Here is a 23,905-nt window from a genome sequence, read left to right as displayed (position 1 = left end):
TGTTAAGTTCCCAGGCTGGCATTGACCTTGTGTTCCTCCTGCCTCAGCCTCTGAGTTGTTGGAATTATAAGGGCGCATCATAGCTCCTGATTGTTTTTAGTGGTTTTATTTCTCTGGATTTACCTTTTTTGTATTCCCAAGAGTCAGATATGAACCTGGGCTTACATGTGTATCCCTTGGTTACCTACTGGCTAATAATGTCAGAGCTGCTTGACTTAGGTGATGGCCCAGGATTAAACATTGTTATCAACCCAAGATGTGATTGCCCAGGGTGATCATTAGGTGTTCTTCCTGCTCAATAACCTTATTCTGGCTTATCTATATCTGGGTTTACATATGGCAGGTACTTATAAATGTCTGTTCATTGTATAAATAGATTGTTTTCATTGCCTCAAATATAGCTTTGGGTTTTGTGTCTTTTTGTAACACACAAAAAAGAGGAAGGGCTCATCTTGAACCCAGGATATGCATTTTTTCTTTACGACTTTTGGGTCTTTTTGTGCAGGCCTCTGCCTCATGCATATGTTGTATCCATACCTTAGGAAGCACAAAGAACCTCTTATTGTTTTGTTGGACTTCAACTGTAACAATTCTGGTAGAGACCACTAAGTTGTCCAGGGTTTGCATAGAAAATGGAAATATGCTGGTGATTCAAAGATCACTTTTGAATTAGGTTGTTTTGTTGTTGTTGTTGTTGTTGTTGTTTTCAGTACTGAGGATTGAACTCAGGGGCTTTGAGTCACAACCCAGCCCTATTTTGTATTTTATTTAGAGACAGGGTCTCACTGAGTTGCTTAGGGCCTTGCTAAGTTGCTGAGTCTGGCTTTGAACTTACAGTCCTCCTGCATCAGTTTCTCTAGCCATTGGGATTACAGGCGTGTACCATCACGCTTGGGCTAGGTATTTTCTATCTTCTTACTACCATACCTTTAATGAATTCTTCAAATGAAAAATGAAATTGATGAATACATATTCCTGTGGTTGAAGTGCCAGTCAGTGGCCCCTGTTGAACTGTAGAGGAAAGGGACAGGAAGCCATTATTCTCTCTCATACACATTGCATGATGGGGCACATAGGGAAAGCACATATCACCCTGGCTCCTTGACTCTTTTAAGGTCACTGAGGAAGGGATTTTGGATTTTTCTGGCTTCTTCCTGTAAAGCTACTGCAACTTTGTCATTCCTGATTTAGTCCATGAAAAATAAAAAGATTTTATTAGTTCTTTCAAGCAGTTCTGAAAAGTAAAAATAGACTTTTTGTTTTCTATCAGCAATTGAACCACTGAGCTATATCCCCAGCCCCAGTCTTATTTATTTATTTATTTATTTTTTATTTTAGTGTTATTATTTTGAAACAGGCTCTAGCTAAATCCTCAGGGTCTTAAGTTGCTGAGGCTAGCCTTAAACTTATGATTCTTCTGCCTCAGCTTCCTGAGTCACTGAGATTATAGGAATGCACTGTGCCTGGTCCAAATACTGCCATTTTTTAAACAAAGACGACTCATAAGTCTCTATTGGGGTTGACATTGTAATGGTGTTGCTGCCCCTTAGGTTCAAGACCTCATTTTAATTTTACTAACTCTTGTTCAGTGTTCTGTGTTGGTGCAGTTTATAGACGTTGATAGGTAAATTACCAACTTTTTCCCCTTTAGTTCACCTAAAATAGAGATTATTTGAATAATTTATGTCCTTTAAATTTTTTCGCTAGGAGACTGGATGACAATATTCGAACTGTTGTAAGAGGACAGACAAATGTGGGGCAGGATGGAAGGCAAGTAAGTAACTTACTTAACTTATTCCTCCATATTAATTACACTCCCCTAATTTCTAGAAGACCCAGCAATCAAATGAACAAAATGTTGATCTGTTTGCAGAGCACTTTCTTATTGTTCCATCCATATACAGCAGGAAACATTCATGCCTCATACCCCTGTTCCCAGCCACATAGCAGGGGTAGGATGTCCAGACCAGCCTTGAACTCTCACTCAATGTCCCTTGGACCAGGATCTTATGTGTAGCACTGCTCATTCAAGGCCAGGGACATGCAGGCTATAATGGGCAAATTGGTTTCCTTGTCTTTGACCAAGTGTCAGATGTCTCTGTGTTATTTTGTGTACTATGGCTAAATAAAGTGACTACTTTTGTCTATCAGGTAAGTTGTTGGGGTTTTGCTATTACTTCCATTGCTGCAAAAGATGGTAACGTGACAGAATTACAGTTCCTCATACCTATTTTTTTCAGAAGCAGGTAACTGTGGATTCATTTCAGAGATTTACAGTTCTTTGGGGATCTAAGTAAAAAGGGATATTGAGAGGGGAGGAAGGGGAAAAGAAGGGTGTTGGGGGAGGTATTCTTCAATGATTGAGGGGCCAGATGTTATCTATTATCCATGTTCTTTTTATTTGGATTCTATTCTTCTGTTTAGGCTTCATATTTCAGAAATTGCTGTCATATCAGAAATGCTGAGCATGCCTTTCTAGCCTTCCTCTCTACAGTGCCTGGTCCTGCCTCTTCAATACTAATGTAGTTGGGTCAGGAGAGCGCTGTTATACATAGCCTTGGTCCTGTTATCTCTGCTTTTTTTTTTAAAAAAATATTTTTGTCTTTTAGTTGTAGGCGAACACAATACTTTTATTTTTATGTGGTGCTGAGGATGGAGGGCCTCACGCATGCTTGGTGAGCGCTCTACCATGGAGCCACAACCCCAGCACTATCGCTCCTTTTTGATGTTTTTTAATACAACCAGTTTCTGAAAATTTTCATTATGCTTGCCCATATTTGGGGGGGAGGAAGGGGAAGGTGAAATCTTATTTAGAAATTTCCTCAGTTCTGATATTCCTGTTTCCTCTGCTGCTGGCTCCACAGGTGTTATGAGTCTCTTTCTTTTCCATTTTTAGTTCTATTCATCTTTCCACACTTTATGGCTCCCCCCTTAACAGTCTTTTGTTGGCCTATTTTTAAGTCATCTCTCTTCTTTCTGTTATCATAATCAGTATTTGCCTGAAGACATGTTAGTTTCGTAAAACAGATCCTACGTCCTGGACTTCTGCATGGTTTTAGCCCTTATTGCTTTGTTTCTGCTTACTGAGGTAAGAAGTAGAAGAGGCCCCTGAAAACTGGCCCTTAGAGATAATGAAGAGGAACAGGGTAGCCTGCAAACACTCCATGCTGATTCACTCTCCTAACATGTGTCTGATCATGTCATTTGCCTCAGTGCCTCTGTCTTACCAAATGAAGTAAACTCAAGTTCCTGAGCTTGGCATTCAAGGCTTCAGTCTTCATTTATGATTTTGTCTCTCCTTAAGTTCTATACGTACTGAAGACCTGATGCTCTGCAAGCATGCTCTGTACTCTCTGGGCCTATGCTTATTTCACACACTTTTTTGTGTCTAAAATGTTTTTTCTCCTCTCTCTTTCTTCCAGTAGCTACATTTCAAAATCTTACCCATCTAAGGGCTGGCTTAAATACTACTTCCCTTATGATATTTTCTGTTTACTTCATCTGGGTAACATCAAAGGAATCAGAATTTTAGAACTCAAAGGGACTTGGAATTCATCTGGCCTACTCTTTTCATTCTGTAGAGGAGAAAATTGATCCCAGTGTCATTCATTCTCTCTCTGTCTGCCCAGAGTTCTCACAGCCCTCTGCTTATGCTTTGTCTTGGGCTGTGTGGTCTCCCTTGACTTACTGATGAACACATCTTGTCCCGTTGATTAGTTTTTAAGCTTCTTGAAGGTATGAACTGCATCTTTCTCATCCTCACATTTCAGTCCACATAGTCCACCTGCAACATTTTATTCAACTGTAATGGATATTGGTGTGTATATGATTGTTGACTACAAACAAACAAAGGTTCTTGACTATATCATCATTTTAGTCAGTTTTTGAGTGTTCCTTTATAGTGATTTAAAGCTTGGTTCTTGCATGAGATTTTTATTACCTTGCCGTGTTAAGGATTGAACCTGAGACCTTGTGCTCTATTGCTGAGCTACACCTCCTGCCCAGATTCATGTATGAATAGTCCCGGTTTACTACTATTTGGAATAGCACTACTGTTGAGCATGATTCAGCCTACACTTGGAATAGCTCACTAGAAACTTTTATATACCCAAGAGAGTCACAGGTATTTAAAACTCCAGGAATGTGAAAATAAAGTGGATGATTCATCATGACTTTAGGTGGGTCATGCTATGTGGCTATATATCTTTTAGTTATTTACATTTTAACCTGGGGGTCACAAACTAGCCGTTTTGGGGAGTCAGGCCCAGAAGTAGGTGGGCTGCAGGAATTCGGCACTCCCCACCTTCACATGGTAATGGGTTACAGGTTGCTACAGCAGAGCAGGTCATATTTCAGAGAGCAAGAGCACATTTTCAAGAATGTTTAGATAGCATTTCAATCTGTGATGGAATTTTGTATTCGTCTCCTTAGAATCCAGACAGAGAGGAAGCCCAGAAGAAATAATTGCTTTTCCTGTCATCCCCTCCATCTGTCTTTTCCAACAGTTTGTAATGCAAGCTGAAGTTGAGACTTTTTTTTCCAGGGAGCTTTTGGGTCCTGTCCTTGTCAACTCCTAGGCATAAAAGCTTTACTCTTCAGCTTTGGCTGGTGGGTAGTTTGCCAAAGGGAGTCTCTATTTGACTGGCACAGACTTGGGAGAATTATGGATGTTCCAAAATATTGAGTTTTATAGGTCAAGAGGCCCCACGTTCCCCTCTTCCCTGGAACACAGGATAGGTTCGCTTTCAGAACTTGTTTCCTATGCTTCTGAGGAACACTCAGGAGAAGAGCAGAGATATGGACAAAAGGAAGTTTTCCTTTCATAAATTTCATCTTGATTGCGTTCAATTTGAATAGATATGTTTTTTCAATCTGTGAAAATGAGGGGAGAGTGTTTACTTCACGTTTGTGGTGTCTTAAAATACATTTTTAACAGAAGAATTTTTGAAGAGTTCTTTGTAAAAATTCCTTGGGGGCAAGGGGTGTTCTAGAAATTGAAGACACAGTGAGGCCATTTCTTTAGTTCCTTATAAATTCTGAAACACCAGCTTGTGTGGTTAGCACTATGCTAAGCATTTTGGAGAATTCTTTGGTTGTTGACCACCTCCTATGTGGGCCAATTTGAACTAGTCTAGTCTGTGACCTCTTCTAACCAGACGGTGATGCTTTTACAAAGTTAATATGGCATAGAGTCCTCCCCATTTTTATCTGTTGAAATCATCAGTCCAAAGCTTTAATTAAATACCCACATGTTTGAAACTTGGTGGATAAAATGAGTCAATTCAACAAGTACATGATTTGATATGCTATGATATTTATGCAGCTTCCCAACAATTAAAATGGACAGCTTGAGTGTAGGTGGAAAGGGAGGTGAATAGAAGAGCCAGGTTAGAAGAGGAAAAAGCTGGCATGTGAAATTGCAAGAGTGGCCAAACCTCGACCGATTCCCAGTGTTCTTGCTGAGAATCACCAAGACAGGATCAGCCACTGGGTTTCTGTCTCTTGAGTGGAGCTCGGCTGCAGTGGGGCTGTTTCTTTGATCAGAGCATGACTAAGGTATGGGAGGGGAAGAGTATTATTATTGCCCTCTCTGGCTCTGCTCACTAAAATTTTGATTTGGAAGAAGCTTCAGATAATTGTAGTGTGAGCTTCCACCCAGTTTGGGAATTCTTTATATAACTTCTGTGACATTACATTATCCTTCAGAGGCTTGGATCCTTACAGTGGTGGGGAGCTCACTACTTAATTGACCCACAATGGATAGGACAGACTATTCCAGTTTTGTACAGCTTTAATTATAAGAAACTTTCTTAGACTGAACTGAAATAGTGAAATAGACTTCATTGTAGTTCCTCATTGGTTTAATTCTGCCAGCTGGACCGGTGTAAGCCTAATCCCTTTTCCTTATTACAGCTTCTGAAATTTAAAATGGTTATTATGTTCCTTTCTAACTGTTCCTTTTCTAGCCCAGCCATTCTAAGTTTCCTGAACTTTATGATGCAATTTCCAGATCCTTTATCATCCTGATAACTTTGCTTTGGGATAGGAGTTTGTCAGCTTGCCTCTTAAAGTGTGGTTCCCAGGAGTAGACATACTATGGGAACATACAGAGGGACACTTTGCTTCCTTGTTCTAGGCTGAGATCATTCAGGGGATCTGTCAATTCCCTGATATTAATTGTAAATTTTTGTAGGGGTAGACATACTTCTGGAGAGAAGGCTCACTGATTTTTTTTTTTTTTTTTTTTAGATTCTTTAAGGAGTCCGTAACTATTTATTCAAAAGTTCAGAGCCACTGATGTAGGTACTATTCTTCCATTATCTTGGATTTGGTGACATTTTGGGCAGTTGTATCATACCATGGGCTTCTGTTGAGTTGGCAGTCCCCTGAAGCCCCAGGTAAAGAGTTGCAAATGGATGCCCTCAGAGAAAAGAAGTTAACCTAAATTGCTTAAGCAGGCTGCCATACAATCCATATGCCTCCATCTGTGGTGTAATTCTCTGTGTGAAGGGGATAGCCACACGTAAATTCTAACCAATCCTTGTCATGTCTGAATGCAGATTGGAGTTGCCAGCTCTGTCAGTTTTCTAGAGAAGCCAGAGAAGCCAGAAATCTGGATTTTTATGTGCCTCTCCCAATTTTTAAATGTTGGCTTCATGTTTTTCACAAACACTGCAAAGGCCAAACAAAACACATCTGTGCTCCAATGGTTTGCAATACTGCCCCAAGTCTTTTTCATGTGAACTTCATTTAAACTTCTCCTCCTCTATTTGTGCAAGAGGTTTTTTAATTAAGTGCCAGACTTTATGTGTCTCACCCTTGGTTTTACCTTGCTAATTTTGCTTGATTGTTACAGCCTATTGAGACCTTTCAGAGTTTATGATGACATCCCCATTTTAGCAGATTTCCCAGACATACCCTCTATGTCTTCATTTGAGTTCTAGATGAAAAGATGAAATGGATGGGTTCAGAGCCATGTGGCATGCCATTAGGAACTTCCTTTTCTTCTTCTCCTCATCCTCACTTTAATACAAAGTGCCAGACCCAGAAAACACAGGATTTCCCCTGTCCTCAGGTATTATCCAGAACCATGTTTTTTTTTTATCTTTCTTTCTTGCTTTTCCCCAGAAAAGGCGGCTATTAATATTTGCCTGTTTCACTCTTCATGAACATATCATAAAGATATGGCATGTTGCCTTCCAAGGAGAAAGTATTCCTTGCTTTTCATCATAAAAATTAGCATATCATCTAATTCAAGCATTAGAATAAAAATAGCATTCTCCAGCTCTCAACTAGGTGGGTGATGGGACTTCACAGCATAGCATCATCTTCACCATGTGGGATTTTGAATTCATTGTTGTCAGCTGACTCATGGGAGGGTTTGTATTTTTACCCTCCATCACTTTAAATGTATCCTTTCTTTCATCCTCTCTTGGGAATAAAATGAAGTCCACTGATTGATGAAAATTAAAGAAAATAGAGGCATTAGTCTTCCCCCCCCCCCCCGTGGTGCCAGGGATTGAAAAGTCTTAAAAGTACCATAGTTTGGGGGAAAAAAGAAAAAGGATTGCCACTTACTTTTTCCTCCTAGAACATACTATCTTGAAAATGGCTGGGTTTTTAAAGCATAAGTTCACATTTTCCCATTCATGGTTGAAAATGATCAGACTTTTTTTGGTTGGTTGTTTCTTTTTTTCTTTTCTGGGGCAGGGATAGGATAGGGAACGGGACGGGGTTGGTGGGGGGCTCCCTGTGTTGCGCAGGCTGGCCTTGAACTCCTAGACTCAAGTGTTCCTCTTGCCTTAGCCTCCAGAGTAGTTGGGACTACAGGTGTGTATCACCACACCCAGCTTGTTTCTTTCTAATTTTTTTTGGTCTTTTTCTTTTCTCTCCTCCCCCTCCTCCCCCTCCCCCAAATCTCCTCCTCCTCCTCTTCCTCCTCCTCCTCCTTCATATTGTACCTCTTAGAATACCTTCAAACAACACTAAACTTCAGAAATTGAGAAATTGCTAAGATCTGGTCATGACCTGGCAGTGCAGAGAGCACTGGGGCTGGTGGGCAGCCCTGGAGTCAGCTCAGATCTCAGCCTCCTGCAGGAACAGTGCCCCTGGTTTTTATTGGGCCTCACCACCATTCCCTAGCCAGATTTCTTATGTCTGGTGCAGAGGTCTTTATTTGACAAATTGAAACCAAGTGAATGTTCTGTTTTGCCCACTTCTAGAGTGCTACTACTGACTGTAGTTGAGGCAAGGACTGTTAAAATCTATGCTCACTGTTTAGCACAGTCATGTGACTGGGTTCAGTCTGACCACCATGCTTCATTCTGCTGTCGCACTGTGAACCTTGATAGTGCTTTTTTTTTTAATTGTTCTTTTAATTTTTTACAGACTACATTTTGATTCATTGTACACAAATGGGGTACATCATTTCGTTTCTACGGTTGTACACGATGTAGATTCATACCATTCGTGTAATCATACATGTACATAGGGTAATGATGTCTGTCTCATTCCACCAATTTCTTATACTAATTATAACTTCTTAATCTAGTCCTATAATGCATTTTAAAAATTGTTAGGCAGTAAACTTTGTTTGATAGTGCTTTTTTGGCAGACACACATCCGCTGTCCATTTGGAGCTCTTTACTACTTGTCTTCTAAAATTCCTCATTTTTAGACAACCTATAAAGAGTCTGCTTATCTTCTCTCCCCTGTATACACAATGAAAGACTGAACATTTTATTTAAATTCTAAAAGGATTGAGGCGATTGAACATTGTCATTAATATAACATCAGAGGGCAGCCTAGTCAAGTGAAAAATTTTGCAGTTTGAATTTGGGCTCTACTGTTTTCTGTCTGTGTTACCTTGGACAAGTGACCTAACTTCTCAGAGCCTCAGATTCTTCACCTGTGCCATGGAGATAATAATACTACTCCAAGGTGGTGAGAATTAGAGTTATGATACTTTAGACACCAGGCACAATGTCAAGCTCACTCATACTTAGTAAGTAGCAGTAATAATGCTGCTGCTGCTGCTACTGCTGGTTATGATGTAAGCCAGTAGAATTCTGTGTTCCCAAGTTTGTGCATCCAGGCATTTGTCAAGTCCCATAACTTTTCCACCAGATCCTCACCTTTCCATCCTGATTGCCCTGCTTTCAAGCACCTCCAAGTTTGCTTGTTCCCACTAATTAGAGCCTCCTTATTGCCTCAGTACACTGCCCTCTTTACATCTCCCATTTATTGAATCAATTTCAGTAAGTGTAGATTCTTGAAAATAATTTCACTCAGATGTTTAAGTTTAGTCATCCTTTCTAAATCTCTGCTTATATTTTCTTTGCATTCATAATGTATTTCCTCCCCACCCCTTGGATTAAACTGGCCAGAATTTCTTTAGGCCTTTTCAAAAGATTTGTACTTAGATTTATTTATCAACTCTACTCTTTTCCTCTTTCAATTCATTGCTTTATACCTTTATCCTTAATATTCTCCTTTCTTCCATGTCTTCTTTGCGGGGGTGGTTTCCGGGGATTGAACTCAGGGGCACTGGACCACTGAGCCACATTCCCAGCCCTAATTTGTATTTTATTTAGAGACAGGGACTCACTGAGATTCTTAGTACCTCACTTTTGCTGAGGCTGGCTTTGAACTTCTGATCCCCCTGCCTCAGCCTCCTGAGTCTTTGGGATTAAGGTATGTGCCACTTTGAATTTCTTTTAATACTTTATTATGTTATTTGAAGATAGGAACACTAAAGAGTACACTTATCTCTGAAGACTTTGCCTATTTTCCTGCATTTTAAAACATGGGGACCTTGATCATGACTGCCTTGGGGCTAAAGTGCTGGATGCTTACGTGTGCCTGCCGTGCACCCCTGTGGTATTTGTACCTCTACCTACCACTTCTGGTGACAAGGCTCAGTGGGTGGAGACGACTGATTTTTTTTTTTTGTTATTTTTATAATAGTCTTTGAATATAGTTTTTATTTTATCTAAGAACTTATATATTCAACTTCATTTGCTAAATACGGCATATTTTTTGCTTTTTCATTTATTAAATATGGCTTTTTTTTAACCTGGATGCACAAAATTGGGAACACATTTTAATAGTTTTATTGAGATATAACTCTACAGTATAATCTGAATCTGTTTTAAGTATATTATTCAGTGTCTTGTTATACTACATTATTAAATTTTAAAAAATTGCATAAAATATAGATAGCATAAATTTACCATTTTAACCATCTTTATTTGATGGCATTAATTACATTCACAGTATTGGGCAATTGTCACTGCTTCTGTTTCTGAAATTTTTATCATCCCAGACAGAAACTGTAAACATTAAGCAACAGTTTCCCCAGCCTTCCATAACCTCTAACCTACCTTTTATCCCTATGAATTTGCCAGTTCTTCTATGTATTTTATATAAATGGAGTTCAGCAATATTTGACCTTTTATTTCTAGCATCCTTCCCTTATTATGGCCTCAAGGTTCATCCATGTTGTAGTGTGTATCATAACATCATTCCTTTTTATGACTGCAGAATATTATATGTTTTTTGGATTTACTGCATTTTGTTATTCCATCTATTTATGGGCCTGTGGGTTGTTTCCACCTTTCGGCTATTGTGAACATTAGTTATAAATGTATTTGAGTGCCTACCTTCAGTTCTTTTCACTGAATACCTAGATGTGGAATTGCTGGATCATGTGGTAAATTTTAGTCATTTTAATATTTAATCTTCTGTGGCTCATGCCTATAATCTCAGCGGCTCAGGAGGCTAAGGCAGGAGGATGGTGAGTTCAAAACCAACCTCAGCAATTTAGGCCTTAAGCAACTCAGTGAGACCCTGTCTCTAAATAAAATATTTTAAAAAGGGAACTGGGGAGTGACTCAGTGGTAAAGTGCCCCTGAGTTCAATCCTTGGTGCCAAACAACAACAAAAGAAAAAAAATGAAAGAAACAAAAAATTGAAAAACCATTTAATCTCTTTGTAAATATTGTTTCTGTATTTTTCTGAACTTTAATAAGTTTATCTTTTTGAGTAGACACAGAATGCCTTAACATAAGCCTGCTTCCTACTTTGTCTTTATTTAATCCATACAGACTATGTGTTTCAGATAAGCTATAGAGACTTTAACATTAGTGTTCGGTGCCTGTTAACAGAGATAGTGTCCCCACACCAAATAAAATTACTCTGAATTTTTCTTTTATTTAGTTGCAAGTCCAGCAGTTGGACTGTTTCCTTCCTGTCCTTAGAAATGTAAGTCCCAATTGTCTGTAACAGGATTATTGAAAATAGTTTTAGTAAAATAGTGTTCCAAGAAGGAACACTAAAATTTATTATTCTTTTGAGCCATATCCATATAAATTGGCACTCTTTAGGAGCCAGGAAAGGAAGGTCAAGCATAATTTTTGCCATCTCCTTGTTTCCATGTTAATGGCAGTCACAAGTTTTAACTGGAGTCTTAACATCTAAAGAGGAAAATGCCATTCATCACTACTGTAACTGCTCTGGCTGTTACCCAGGTCACTCTTGCTTTTGATTGCTGGTAGTCAGAGATTTTGTAAGGAAAATTCCATCCTCAGTTGGAGTTTGTGCATTAGAAAAATTGCAGTATTTCTGCTGACAGGGCAAAACTTTCCTGGGTTTCAAGTCCTTGACACAAGAAGTCATTCAGATATGTTAGAATGGTAGATGGGAATTTGAAACTCTGTCTTCATGTAAGAGGTTAGCCTCCCTTTTCCTCTTCCCTCTTTTATCCATGGAAATATAGTATTTTAAACAGCATGAATTCAGTACTGTGGTTGTTCTGTCAGCGTTTCCATTAATAACTCCCTATTTTCAGGAGTCTGTAATAAAGCTATAAAATTTCCTTTGCTCTAATTGGACTCCCAGGTCTCCTCTGGAAGGAGATTAATTTTGCAAAACCAAGGATAATGCTTTTTTAGTCTGTTCTGGTTTGGTGTTTTGTAGTCATCTCGATTAAAACTTTAAAGTGCATGAGAAACTTACAGTCTTCCACATAGTATTGGGTCATGTGCCAGGATTCTGATTTCTATTTCCCTGCTGTATTGTTGACTCTGAACTGATGCTGAGTTCATCTCTAGATATAATACCTAGAACATAGATGTTAGGCAGAATATATGAGTGTCACTTTTATAACAGCTCATGATTAGAAGGGAGACATTTCTTCTGCAGATGTTTCTACTGATGAATAAATTTGATGGTTCAGTATTATCTTTTATAAAGTGGAAGAAGAGGTGAATTAAGTAGTGTTTAATCCAAATCAGACCTAATTACTCACCCTTGTCTCATTCTACTTGAACTTTGTTCCCATTCACATAAAAGGATAGCTTAGTTACTCCTGTGATAAAACATCATTATAATTTAGGCCAAGTACTGCTTAAGTTAAAAAATCTGTACTTTTTCTTTATTTCACTGAATACTTAGAGATTCCAATGTTAGGAGATTCTGGTAACTAAATCAGTATCTCATGCACAGGTTCCAGTACCATTTGTTGACCTTAGAGTTTCCCAGATCTCTAGAATTAAGAATGTACTGTTGTAAGGCTAATATGTTTCTTGTTGTAGTTGTTTTTCCACACTGGGAATTGAACCCAGAGATGTTCCACCACTGAGCTACATCCCCAGCCTTTTGAATTTTGTTTTGAGACAGAGTCTCATTAAGGTGCTGAGGCTGACCTCAAACTTGTGATCCTCCTATGTCAGCTTCCTGAGTTTATAGGGTTTATAGGCATGTGCCACTGCAACTGGCTAAGGCTAATATGTCTTTTTGTGATTGATTCACTGTAAGCAAAGATACATTTTGAGTTGTTTTTGCAGAACATACATTTTGAGTTATTTGTCTGGACTATAATACTAATTGTTTTATTATACTACATTTATACTAATGTATAAATGTTTACCTTACATTCTCCCAAATATTGTTACATATGTAATTTAACTTTATACTTGCAAAGATGTGAATTAGGCTATGTACAATTATTCTTCTCATGTTGTAGATGAAGAAATAGGCCCAGAGAGTATGTTATGTGACTTGTCCAAAGTCACACTTAGTGAATTAATCACAAATCACAGGTTTTCTAATTCTCCCAGTATGCAGCATACTTATCCACATCAAAATCTCTTATTAAACAGTGACAAACATTTATAAGCAGATTTGAGAGCCACTTTTTTCCTCACTGTAGAACCTGAAAAATTAACTGATTCACAAGGGAATCCAAATAATGGCAGTGACCTTAGCCTTACTAGCTGGGTCTCTCTCAGCATAATGAAGAAACCAGACTGAAAGAAGCAAAACTGTGCAAAGAGAATTGTGTCCACTGCATACTTGTGGTTCAACAAATACAGGAACCATTGAGATCCTGAAGAGAATAAGTGAAATAGGAAGAGATCAGATCCTGCAGAGAAAACCTCAAGGGGATCCCATAGCCAACAGGACATTGGTACAGAAGGTATCTCTAAAAATTAGCTGAGGAATATTCAGATAACACCACAAAAGGGTGTTTTCTCCTGAATGAAGACCCATAATATAGATGAGAGTAAGTGACTAAAATTAGAAGTAATAGTAAGATGTGGGGAATTAGAATGAAGTAAGTAACCTCAAAGTTGGCAGTTGGGAGGCTTAGCTATTTGTGGGAAGTAGTCCTTTGTTAAACTTGGACAAGTTGTTCCTTAAATATGCCCCACTTCCCAGTATTGGATTTCTGTACCTTTTATTCAGCAAAAGCAGCCGAGCCTTTGCTTAAATATTTCCTCCTCTTTTGCCATGTGGAGTTTCTGCTTTAAACACACTCCACCTGGGTTACGCTTCAGCAAGGGAACTGTGCATGGATGCCTCCATCACTCCCAGCTATTTCAGGGCGAGTGTGTTTTAGCTATGGGTGATAACAGATATAAGCAGAACTTTAAAATATAAATGTTTAGTCTTGTTTGGGCATGGCTGAATGTGTCTCCCAACCTCATTTTGTGATTTAAATTCTGGCTTGTCTCCTAAAAACAATAAAAAATGAGCTTTTTGGTTCACATTTTCGGTGGACGTGGTTTACAGAAATAGTAAATAAAAGTAACTTATGTGGAACAGAGCATTTTAACAAATAAGGTGAGAATTACTCCCTTTGCTCCTTACATTCTTTTGGTTCATAAACTTGGAAAGAAATCTGTGCTTTAAATAAAGCCCCTTTATACCCAGGGTTTCAGAATGGGCTATGGAAGAATTAGTGTTTCCACCAATGATTCTCCTCTGATAGGCACCCATCTGGCATCTGACTGGGGCTGCCAGACCTAGAAGGTACCTGGCGTGTTCTAGGATACAGGGAGGCATGGTGTTTTACACGTGCTGCCATCCATGGCTGTGAGAATACTGAAGCCTCTCCTACTGTTTGGCATCATTGTGGGAGCAGGCTGCATTGATACTATTGCTGCTCCAGCTGCAGATGCTCTGTTTCTATAGCAACAGCTCACAGTAATGCTGGGGTGGCCAGCAGCATCAGAAGGAACTTTTTATAAAGAGAGGCTACTTAGCCCTAGTTGTGTACCTTCAGTTGGATGCCATCAGCACCTCTGTTTAGGGCTCATCAGATGTGGTAGACCTCATCAGTGTTTCTGCTCTCTTGACTATTCTCTTGACTCACCAAAGGATGTAGAATGATTCTTAATTTATATCTCTTTGTATTATTCTCATCTTATAGTTAATTATATTTTTTACATGTTTCCTTACACCTTCTTTAAAAACAGGTCCCCTGTGTAGCCATCTTGTTCTTCGGTATCTAGCACAAGTGCACTTAGTAGGTATTCATTCTCTATTGGGGGAATGAGCAAAAGATTTAAACTTTTCTGGACCATCTTTGGTTTTCAACATGGTTTGAAGAAGCCATTCTTCTGATTTATGAGCCATTCTTCTGAATGAACTTTACCATTTTATTTATAAAGCTCATTTATAAATAGATGGGTCAACAACTTTTGAATCTTAGAGGGATCGTCTCACATGAAATATTTCATTCTATGTGAGAGATCTGGTAATAATATTAATCACTGCCATTTGGTGAATCCTGGAGCATTGTGCTTTATGTACTCAGAATTCTCTTGGTTGCAAGAAAAAAAAAATGCCAATTTAAATGTCCTAAGCAGCTGGGTGCAGTGGCACATGTCTGTAATCCCAGCAACCTGTGAAGCTGAGCTAGGAGGATCATGAGTTCAAGGCCAGCCTTAGCAACTCAGTAAGGCTCTAAGCAACTTAGTGAGACCCTGTCTCAGAATAAAAAACAAAAAAGGGTTGGGGATGTGTCTCAGTGGTAAAGCATCCCTGGGTTAAATCTTCAGTACCGTAAATAAATATCCTAAACAAAAAGAGGGATTATTTGGAAACAATAATCATGTCTTTGGAAACAATCGTGTCTTGATTTGAAGGAAGTTGAACAGTCTGGCTGTGGGAAGAGGAGTGTCTCAACTGAACTCATTAAGCAACCCAAGAATGAAGCAGTGCTCCATATCAGCTATGTCCATGTCTCTTTGTGGACTGCATCTCTCCCTGGAGACCAGCCTCCTCCCCTTCCTGGGGAACCTTATTGCTTTATAACTCAGTCTCACAGATCGGAGCTCCCACCACCAGAGAGATGAACCCTCTTTCCCAATTCCAGTTTTGGAAATATTACAGGAAACTCTGATTGGCACAGCTTGGACCTCATCTGCCCTTTGGACAATGGACTCTATAAGAACATGATGAGAAAAGATTGGCAGGGGAAGGGAATAGTATAGGGCCAACAATTCTAAAGGTGTTCACTTCCTAACCCTGTGTTCCTTCCTAAAAAAATGTCTTTGAGATAGGTGATGTTATTTCTGTTCTAGAAATTATAAAACAGTCCCTCTAGAGAGTTAGTGACTTGACAGAGATCATTCTATTCAATGGCAAGGCCAAACCTCAAATCCCAGTGTGCTGGCTCAAAAGCTCTTGCTTTTAACTAATATGATGTGTTGTTTTTCCATGCAATAAATAGAAAAGAACCAGCAGGTAGATGGGAAGGTGGAAAATAGAAATGATAACAGAGTGGTTGAAAATTTTGGGGCTGGGGATATAGCTCAGTTGGTAAAGTACTTGCCTCGCAAATACAAGGCCTTGGGTTCAATCCCCAGCACCGCCAAAAAGAAAAAGAAAAAGAAAATTTTTAATTTTCTTCCTGGTAACCTTGAATTTAGCATCTGTTTTTTCATAAAACAGTCTAAAGCCATACTAGTTCTTCTGAAAATGAACAACCTTTCCTCCTTCCTGCAGTGGTGACAAATAGGATCTCAGTTTAAAATCTCTGAAAGACTGCCTGTGGACTCACAGAATAAAGGCAATATAATCTCTGATAGAGCAAACTGCAAAATTAGATGCATTTTAAGGCCAGAGGCAATGTCTGTTTCTTAAAGCATTTCTGTTGGTTTAGAGCCCCTCTATCTACACAGGTGGCTAACAACAGGTCTTTAAAAAAAAAAAAAAAAAAGAAAAGAAAGAAAGAAAAGAAGTGGGAGGGGAGAAGAAAACAGTAGAACCTGTACAGATCCAATACTGCTTATCTTCTGTGAGCATGATCTAGTGTAGCTTTGGGAGACTGTTCAGAGTCTCCTTTAGGAGGCAAGGGAAATTAAGAGTAATGGTTACACTTAATGATACCCAGAAAAAACAGCTTTTCATAATAATGTACTACAGTTGGTGAAATATAATATAATTCATTTTCCAGAGTCAAAAAGGTTCCTCTGAAGTATTCACTCTATCAAGAAAGTCCATTCTCAATACACACCCTAATATTTGATATCTAACCTCTAATAATCAATAACAGAGAGAAGAGCATTTTGTAATTGGAAGAATCACAAGAACTATAAAAGGTTTTGTTGAGTCTTAGAGGCTAGCTCAGTGGGTTGCTTTGTGCCTCCTGATTACAGACTTTTGAGTTACCAAAGAGGGCAAACTATAGAAAGTGCTGCCTAATAACACCCTCAGATACAGTCTGCAGCCATGCTTCCGTGCCCAATTCAGAGACTCTGGGTAGAGGGAGAAACTCAGAGTGGATTGAAAGCAGACATTTTGAGGTGATCAGTTTTGTTTTTAGTCTACATTCAGTTTAGAATGGAAAAGTAGCTACATTTTATTTTAAAGAGTGTCTAGGGACAATGCCAGAGTCAGTATTTCAGCACATTTTCTGATTACCCAGGTAGTAAAAGTATTTTAGTATTTTTTAAAAATAAAATCCTTTTATAGTTCTTGTGATTCTTCCAATTACAAAATGCTCTTCTCTCTTATTGATTATTAGAGGTTAGATATCAAATATTAGGGTGTATATTGAGAATGGACTTTCTTGATAGAGTGAATACTTCAGAGGAACCTTTTGACTCTGGAAAATGAATTATATTAAATTTCACCAACTTTAGTACATTATTATGAAAAGCAAAAGTATTCCAGCCTGAAAAAAATCTGGCAGACCACATTTATCTTTCTTGAAGATGATGAAATGTAAGATTGTGTGAGTCTTACTTGTTTGCTGGAGGAAAAAAGTGCTTTTTTCAGTGGAGACAATTATGGTAGGATGCCAGATTAAGAATAAGGGGAGAGTAGAGATAGAACTCTTTCTCTGAGGAAAGAAGGCATCCTTGTTCAGACTTAGATTTAAGTATAGACCTTAGCCCTTTTTGCCTTCCTGGCAGAATGTCATGTGTTTAGGGTGTTTGGCTAGAATCCCATCAGCACTTCACTGTAACATGACATGACATGCAACATCATAGAATTTCATGCAAGCCATGCCCAAGATCAATCTTTTCTAGTGGTCATTTGCCTGTAAGACCTCTGTGGTACTTTTTCATATAACCCAACAATTTTTAGAAGTGTTCAGTGGATTTAGAATTTACTGACCCCCTAGCAGCATCTAGGGAGTTAGACTATATATTAGCAAAATAGATAATATAAATTTATATTATAAAATAAATAGATAATTTATTAAAAAATAAAAAGTGTGATGCTGTGATTTTGACCTACTGTTTGTAATTGCACCTGAAGTTAGGAGGAATGATGGATGTCAGTCCACTTCATACAGAGCAGCAATCTCGGCATTGCCAATTGTATGATTGGCTCATTTTTTTTCTTTCAGTTCTGAAGATTGAACCTAAGGCTTTGTACAAGCTAGACAAGCACTCTACCACTGAACTACACCCCCAGTTATTTTAAAAATGTATTCCGAAACAGGGTCTCACTAAGTTGACTAGGCTAGCCTCCAACTTACAATCTTCCTGCCTCAGCCTCCTAAGTAGCTGGGATTACAGCATATACCACCATGCCTGGCAGTATTTTTATTCAGTCAGCAAAAATTTGTGGAATTCCAGCTGTGCTTATAGCTTCAGCTAGATGCTGTAGGTAAAGTGACCATATAGCTTATTACCAGAGTCGCTTTTGACAGTGAGAGGGAGTTGTTAATAATTATACTGAACCAGTGGTCATCCACTGTGATTATCCTGGCTAAACCAGAATGAATGAGTGCCTTACCTATCGGGCACATTAGAAAGCCATTCACTTCCTTGGTGTACACTTTAAAGGATTATATAACCCTGTTAGACAGCTAATCCTTATACTTTAGACAATGAAAGAACTTTATTAAAAAGTCCTTCTAAAATTATTCCATTGTTCCTCCTGCAATCAGTTTCTTTTTTATTGATTTATATAACAGACATTTACAAGCATCTCTTATCTTTAAAAATTACTCCCTTTAGGGCTGGTAGCTCAGTGTTAGAGCACTTGCCTAGCATGAGCAAAGCCCTGTGTTCAGTCCCCAGTACTGAAGAAAAATTCCTTTACTCCATCTATTACCCCATTTTCTTGTTTTCTCACAGCAAAAAAACTTGTTGAAAAAAATAGTTTATACCGGGCATCAGAAGACTTTTTCTGTAACTTGTAGGGTCTCTGTGGCAGCCATCCTCACTGTCATTTTAGGGTGAAAAGTAGCCATAGATAATACCTGAATGAATGAATTAGGCCATCCCTCACCCCCGCAAAAGAAACCACATTATTTACAAAAACAAATAGCAGACTGGATTTGACCTGTGGGTCATCATTTGCTGGCCCTGGCTCTGAATGGCTGGCTCCATCTTGTCACTCTGCACTTCCTCCTGCACTGCACTGCAACTGCTTATCAAGGTCATCAGCAGGCAGCTTCCTTGTTGAGTTCAGGGGCAATTCTCTGTCTCAATCTTGCATGAATTTTCCACAACATAAGACATGATCACTCTTTTCCTCCCTTAAACACTTTCATTTGGCCTCTGTAGCATCATTTTCCTTGCTTTTCTTTCATGTTTCTCATGAATTTTCGCTTGCATTTGTGTTCCCTTCTTTTCTTCTTGACTTCCCAATGTTAATGCCTGAGGGCTCAACCCCCAGCCTTCTTGTCTTGCCTTCTCTTCCCTTCTCTGGTATATGGGACATATTCAGTATATACTTATTGGATGGGTGAAGGAGTGAATGAAATGCTGCCTGATGTGGCTGGCTCCAGCTGCCGAGCTGAACTCAGAGCTGAACTCACTTCAGCTGTAGGTCACCCTTAGTCATGATTCAGAGCAGTGCATGTGTTCAACAGGTGTGTAGCACAACACCCTCCCAACTCCCCTCCTGTTGCTGTCTCTACTCAAAAAAGATAGTAGGTTGTCATTAGTTTTAATATGCATCATCCATGTTTAAAGGTTTTAATTTCCATAGACACATTTGGCTCACTTTTGAAGTGTACCTTTCTGACTTCATTTCATTGGTTTTTCAAGTGCAACACTATAGATGTCTTCAAAGTTTGCTACAGTACTGGAGCCCCCATACACAGTGCTGATTTTTTTGAAGACAGACACCGTCTCTTGGAACTTTTCAAATCCAGAGCTTTCCTTACCCCTAACTTAGAGCTGTCTCTGTCTCTTTATAGGTTTTGAAGGTTACTATACTCACACGTGTGCGTGCACACACAACCAAATACCATAGATGTACATGTCCTGTTAATTGTCATCAAAAGCATGTATAGTAATCACCAAGATAGAGCAAAATGGCTTAGTTTTTGAATTAAAACTTTATGATGCAGATTGGTAAGAGTTCCAAGTATTTGCCTGTATTTAAATGCTAGACTATATTTCACTACTCTTTTGTTACAGTAAAATTGTCAGCATATGTATAGTGAATCTAGATGACTTTATGATAATTTTCTTTTGAGGCTGGAATTGATTATAATGTAGTGACTGGTGCTGTCTTGTGTTGCTTCTTGTTTTTCACTTATTTCTCTCACTGTAGGCACTTGAAGAGGCCCAGAAAGCTATTCAACAACTCTTCGGCAAAATCAAAGATATCAAAGACAAAGCAGAAAAATCGGAGCAAATGGTGAGTTTAGATTTCTTCCTAAATTTTTTACATCCACAGAGGAAGTTAACTTCTCTCCCAGTCATGGTAATTTATGGGCTTTTTCCCCCACTTCCTGCCAGCCGCAGTCATCCACATCTTTCAGGCAAGTCCCTGTGAGTGCATTCCGGACTGACTCAAGGGGAGCCACTAGACAAGAGTGACTCACTGTCCTTTCTGCACTACGTTTGCAGTCTCATATTTGAATAGGAAAAGTTTTCTTCTTTTCCCCCCAAATAGTTTCCTAGTCATTTTGTATGCTTTTTTCTAACATTTGTTCATATCACATATTTCTAAATCAAGATACATGATATGTAACTTAGTATCACACTAAAACTGGTCCTGGATATGGGAGATGAGCTGCACCCTGCCCAGTATCCATACATGTGGTTTTGATTAAGTTCTTGTTCCTCAAATTTGTGGTCCTTTGAGATGTATTCAGAAGGCCATTCTGCTGACCAGAGATCCAGCAGTCACCTACTGGTACTCCATGGAGACACTGAAATGCACTAGCTCCTGAATTGAAATTTTAAGTAATATGCATCTGAATTTCAGTTTCTTCAACCATAAAATAAGAATGACAGCATCTATGTCACAGGGTTGTTGTGAGAATTAAGTATATGTAGAGCACTGACTAGAGTACTAGGAATTTGGATTATGGTCCTTTCCCAAGGATGAACTACCAGGGGCTGTTAAAGTGTGATTATTAGGTGACATGTCAGATGTGACTTTTGCTAGAGTTTATTATACAGATTTTTTGCTCATCAATCATCTTATGATTCTAATCTGCTATTCTAGACTATACTTCCTCTTCCAGACAGGGACAATGCAATGACATGTCATTCAAGTAAGCTGCATCTGAAGTTATTAGATGTCTTATTTTAAAGCAGTTTGCTTCCCTGAACAGTGCTTTGCTAAAGGGAAGAAGAGGAAGGAATGAGGAAAGAACTGGTATTTGTTGAGTTTTTTTTTTTGTTTGTTTGTTTGTCTTTTAATATTTTTAGTTGTAGATAGACACAATACCTTTATTTTGTTTATTTAGTTTTTTTTTTTTTTTTTTATGTGGTGCTGGGGATCGAACCCAGTGCCTCACACGTGCCAGGCTCTACCACTGAGCCACAATCCCAGCCCCTGTTGAGTTCTTTTAAGGTGCCAAGCATGGTGCCACATCCTTTTTACGAGCAATCTAACTTAGCTCTTGCTGCCACCTTATGGAATAGGTTTCATTATCATTATTATTTTATGATTACCCATTTTATAGAATAGAAAACCTAGACTTGGTAAGACTAAGAAACTTGGCCTGTGACACAGAGTTGTCAGTGGTAGAGCTGGGATTTAGCCCTAGATCTGTCCGACTCTAAAACCTAACAGGTCCTGTTTGGATGCCCATGGATAACAGTCAAAGTAAACTAACTCTGGATAATCTGTTTTGCACAATCATCTCACGTAAGTTTCACCTGAGCACCCTTGCTCTACCAATAAGGGTTTTGTTTAGGGAATAAAATGTAGTTCAGTTTGTCTAAAGCAGCACAGGACATGTGGTGGGAATAAGGGAGATCCTGGGAATGCAGAGACTGGCCAGCTCTGGTGAGAGCAGTGAGAAAGGAAGGGATAGATTCCTGAGATTAGGCAGAGGAAGAATATACAGGATTTAATGGTTGATGAATGGTGTTGAGAATGAGAAGGCATACTGACAGAGTCATGGCTTTCAACACAGCAGTTAAAGTCCCTAATGTTAGGATTGCAGCTAAGGAACCCAGAAATAGGAGCAGTGATTGTGTGTGTGTGTGTGTGTGTGTGTGTGTGTGTGTGTGAAATAGAATGATGGTTTCATTGTTTTAAGTGGGCAATCAGATTACAGGCCCAAACTCCTATTTTCAGTTTATTATGCCACTTCTGACTTCTTTTTTTTTTTTTTTTTTTTTTTTTTTTAACCTCAAGGTGAATTATTCAGTAAAGTGGTAGGGAGTTCTTAACTTTTTCCTTCTTCTTTTCCTCCCCCAACCCCAAACAGAAATAGAAGTAGTTGGATGGTCTAAAGGTTATGGGAAAAAGTCAGGACTAATGGGGAATTACCCAGGAGAGAGACTTTTCACTGCTAAGTTCTAGGTCAAGCTTATAGGTTTGTGGGCATGAGTGAACTGTGCAGGTCATCCAGGGTGGTAAGACTTTGAAAAATCAGGGCACATGAACTTAACTCACTACTGGATTTTATACTTAAAAGAAAGGTGTATGTATCCAGTGGCTAGAGTATTTGTGCCTGGTATCCAGGGTCCTCCCTTTCAGGTGTCACAGAAGCTAGGAAATCAATAAGAAACTGTTAAGAAAGTTTCTTGGTCATCATGGCCTTGATTTAGTCAAAGAGTTCATCTAGGTGTCGGTAAAATTAGAGGACTTTTCCAACTTTTCTGTTGAATCCACTTTTCCAGTGACTGACATACACTTGCATTTCCAGATGGAGTCTCACGTTCTCTTGGGCCTGCTGGAGTTGCACTCTTAGACTTTTATTCCCCAGATTGCCTTCTCACTCCCTGAAGCCCCTCTTCTCTTACAATGTTCCATGTTAAGCTCATGATACAGGAGTTCAGTATGAGATTTGAAAGACTTTTTTTTTTCCTGCAGACCACACAATAAATCCTAATTCCATTAGTAAAGACCATCTCAGTAAAACTAACTAATACTTTCCATATTGTGTTGAACCCAGTAACTGCAGTGGCAGAAGTCACACTTTTTTGAACTTATGCAAGAGAAGATGTGCTGGACATGGCTCTTGCACCCTATAAGCTCTTAGAGTCATTTTTTTAGGGTCACACATAAAATTCATTTCTTTCTCACCACTGAGGGTTTTTTTTTTTATTGTAAACAAATGGGATACATGTTGTTTCTCTGTTTGTACATGGCATAAAGGCATACCATTTGTGTAATCATAAATTTACATAGGGTAATGTTGTTTGATCCACTGAGGGGTTTTATAACCCTGGATAAAGTCTGAAGAAATGACAAAATAAATTTAAAGAGACAGATTAGAAATTATTTTGACTTTGAATTGTGAGGATGCTTATAATTTCTCCAGGACTATTACTTCATTTGCATTATTTTCTTGTGGAACTGTTCACAGAAGTGTTGACAACTTTCTTAACATTCCTCCTTTCTCTTCTGTTGTTTTTTAATATTCAGGTCAAAGAAATCACCCGTGATATCAAGCAGTTAGATCATGCCAAACGCCACCTGACCACCTCAATCACGACGCTAAACCACCTGCACATGTTGGCAGGTGGTGTGGATTCCCTCGAGTAAGCCATGTAGACTTTCTCTTTTGGACCCACAAGAAACCCATCACATAAAGAAAATGGCTTCATAGGTTTATTCTTTTCCCATCTGGGAAGGCTTACCATCCTGCCCTACTTTCTGCCCTGTGTTCAGTCACCATTTTCTGCTTTACACCTTCTGGTGTTCAAAATTTTACAAAAAAGTGAGGTACAGGTGAATC

The 23,905-nt window shown here is 38.8% G+C and overlaps 1 protein-coding gene across 3 annotated transcripts in view; it reads left to right on the top strand.

Moving 5' to 3' along the window:
* The window catches only part of Vps53 (VPS53 subunit of GARP complex), a 157,127-nt gene that overhangs the window by 29,816 nt on the left and 103,406 nt on the right, over nt 1-23,905 (top strand). For all 3 annotated transcript variants that reach the window (XM_047547064.1, XM_047547063.1, XM_047547062.1), the window contains exons 4-6: nt 1,708-1,774; nt 20,311-20,397; nt 23,593-23,708. In XM_047547064.1, the coding sequence (XP_047403020.1) occupies nt 20,395-20,397; nt 23,593-23,708 (119 nt within the window). In that variant the 5' untranslated portion in view covers nt 1,708-1,774; nt 20,311-20,394. The remainder of the gene's footprint in view (nt 1-1,707; nt 1,775-20,310; nt 20,398-23,592; nt 23,709-23,905) is intronic.

Source organism: Sciurus carolinensis, chromosome 3 (genome assembly GCF_902686445.1).
Source record: "Sciurus carolinensis chromosome 3, mSciCar1.2, whole genome shotgun sequence".
NCBI lineage: Eukaryota > Metazoa > Chordata > Mammalia > Rodentia > Sciuridae > Sciurus > Sciurus carolinensis.
Note: the sequence above shows the minus strand (reverse complement) of the source record. Positions and strands in the feature narration are given on the sequence as shown.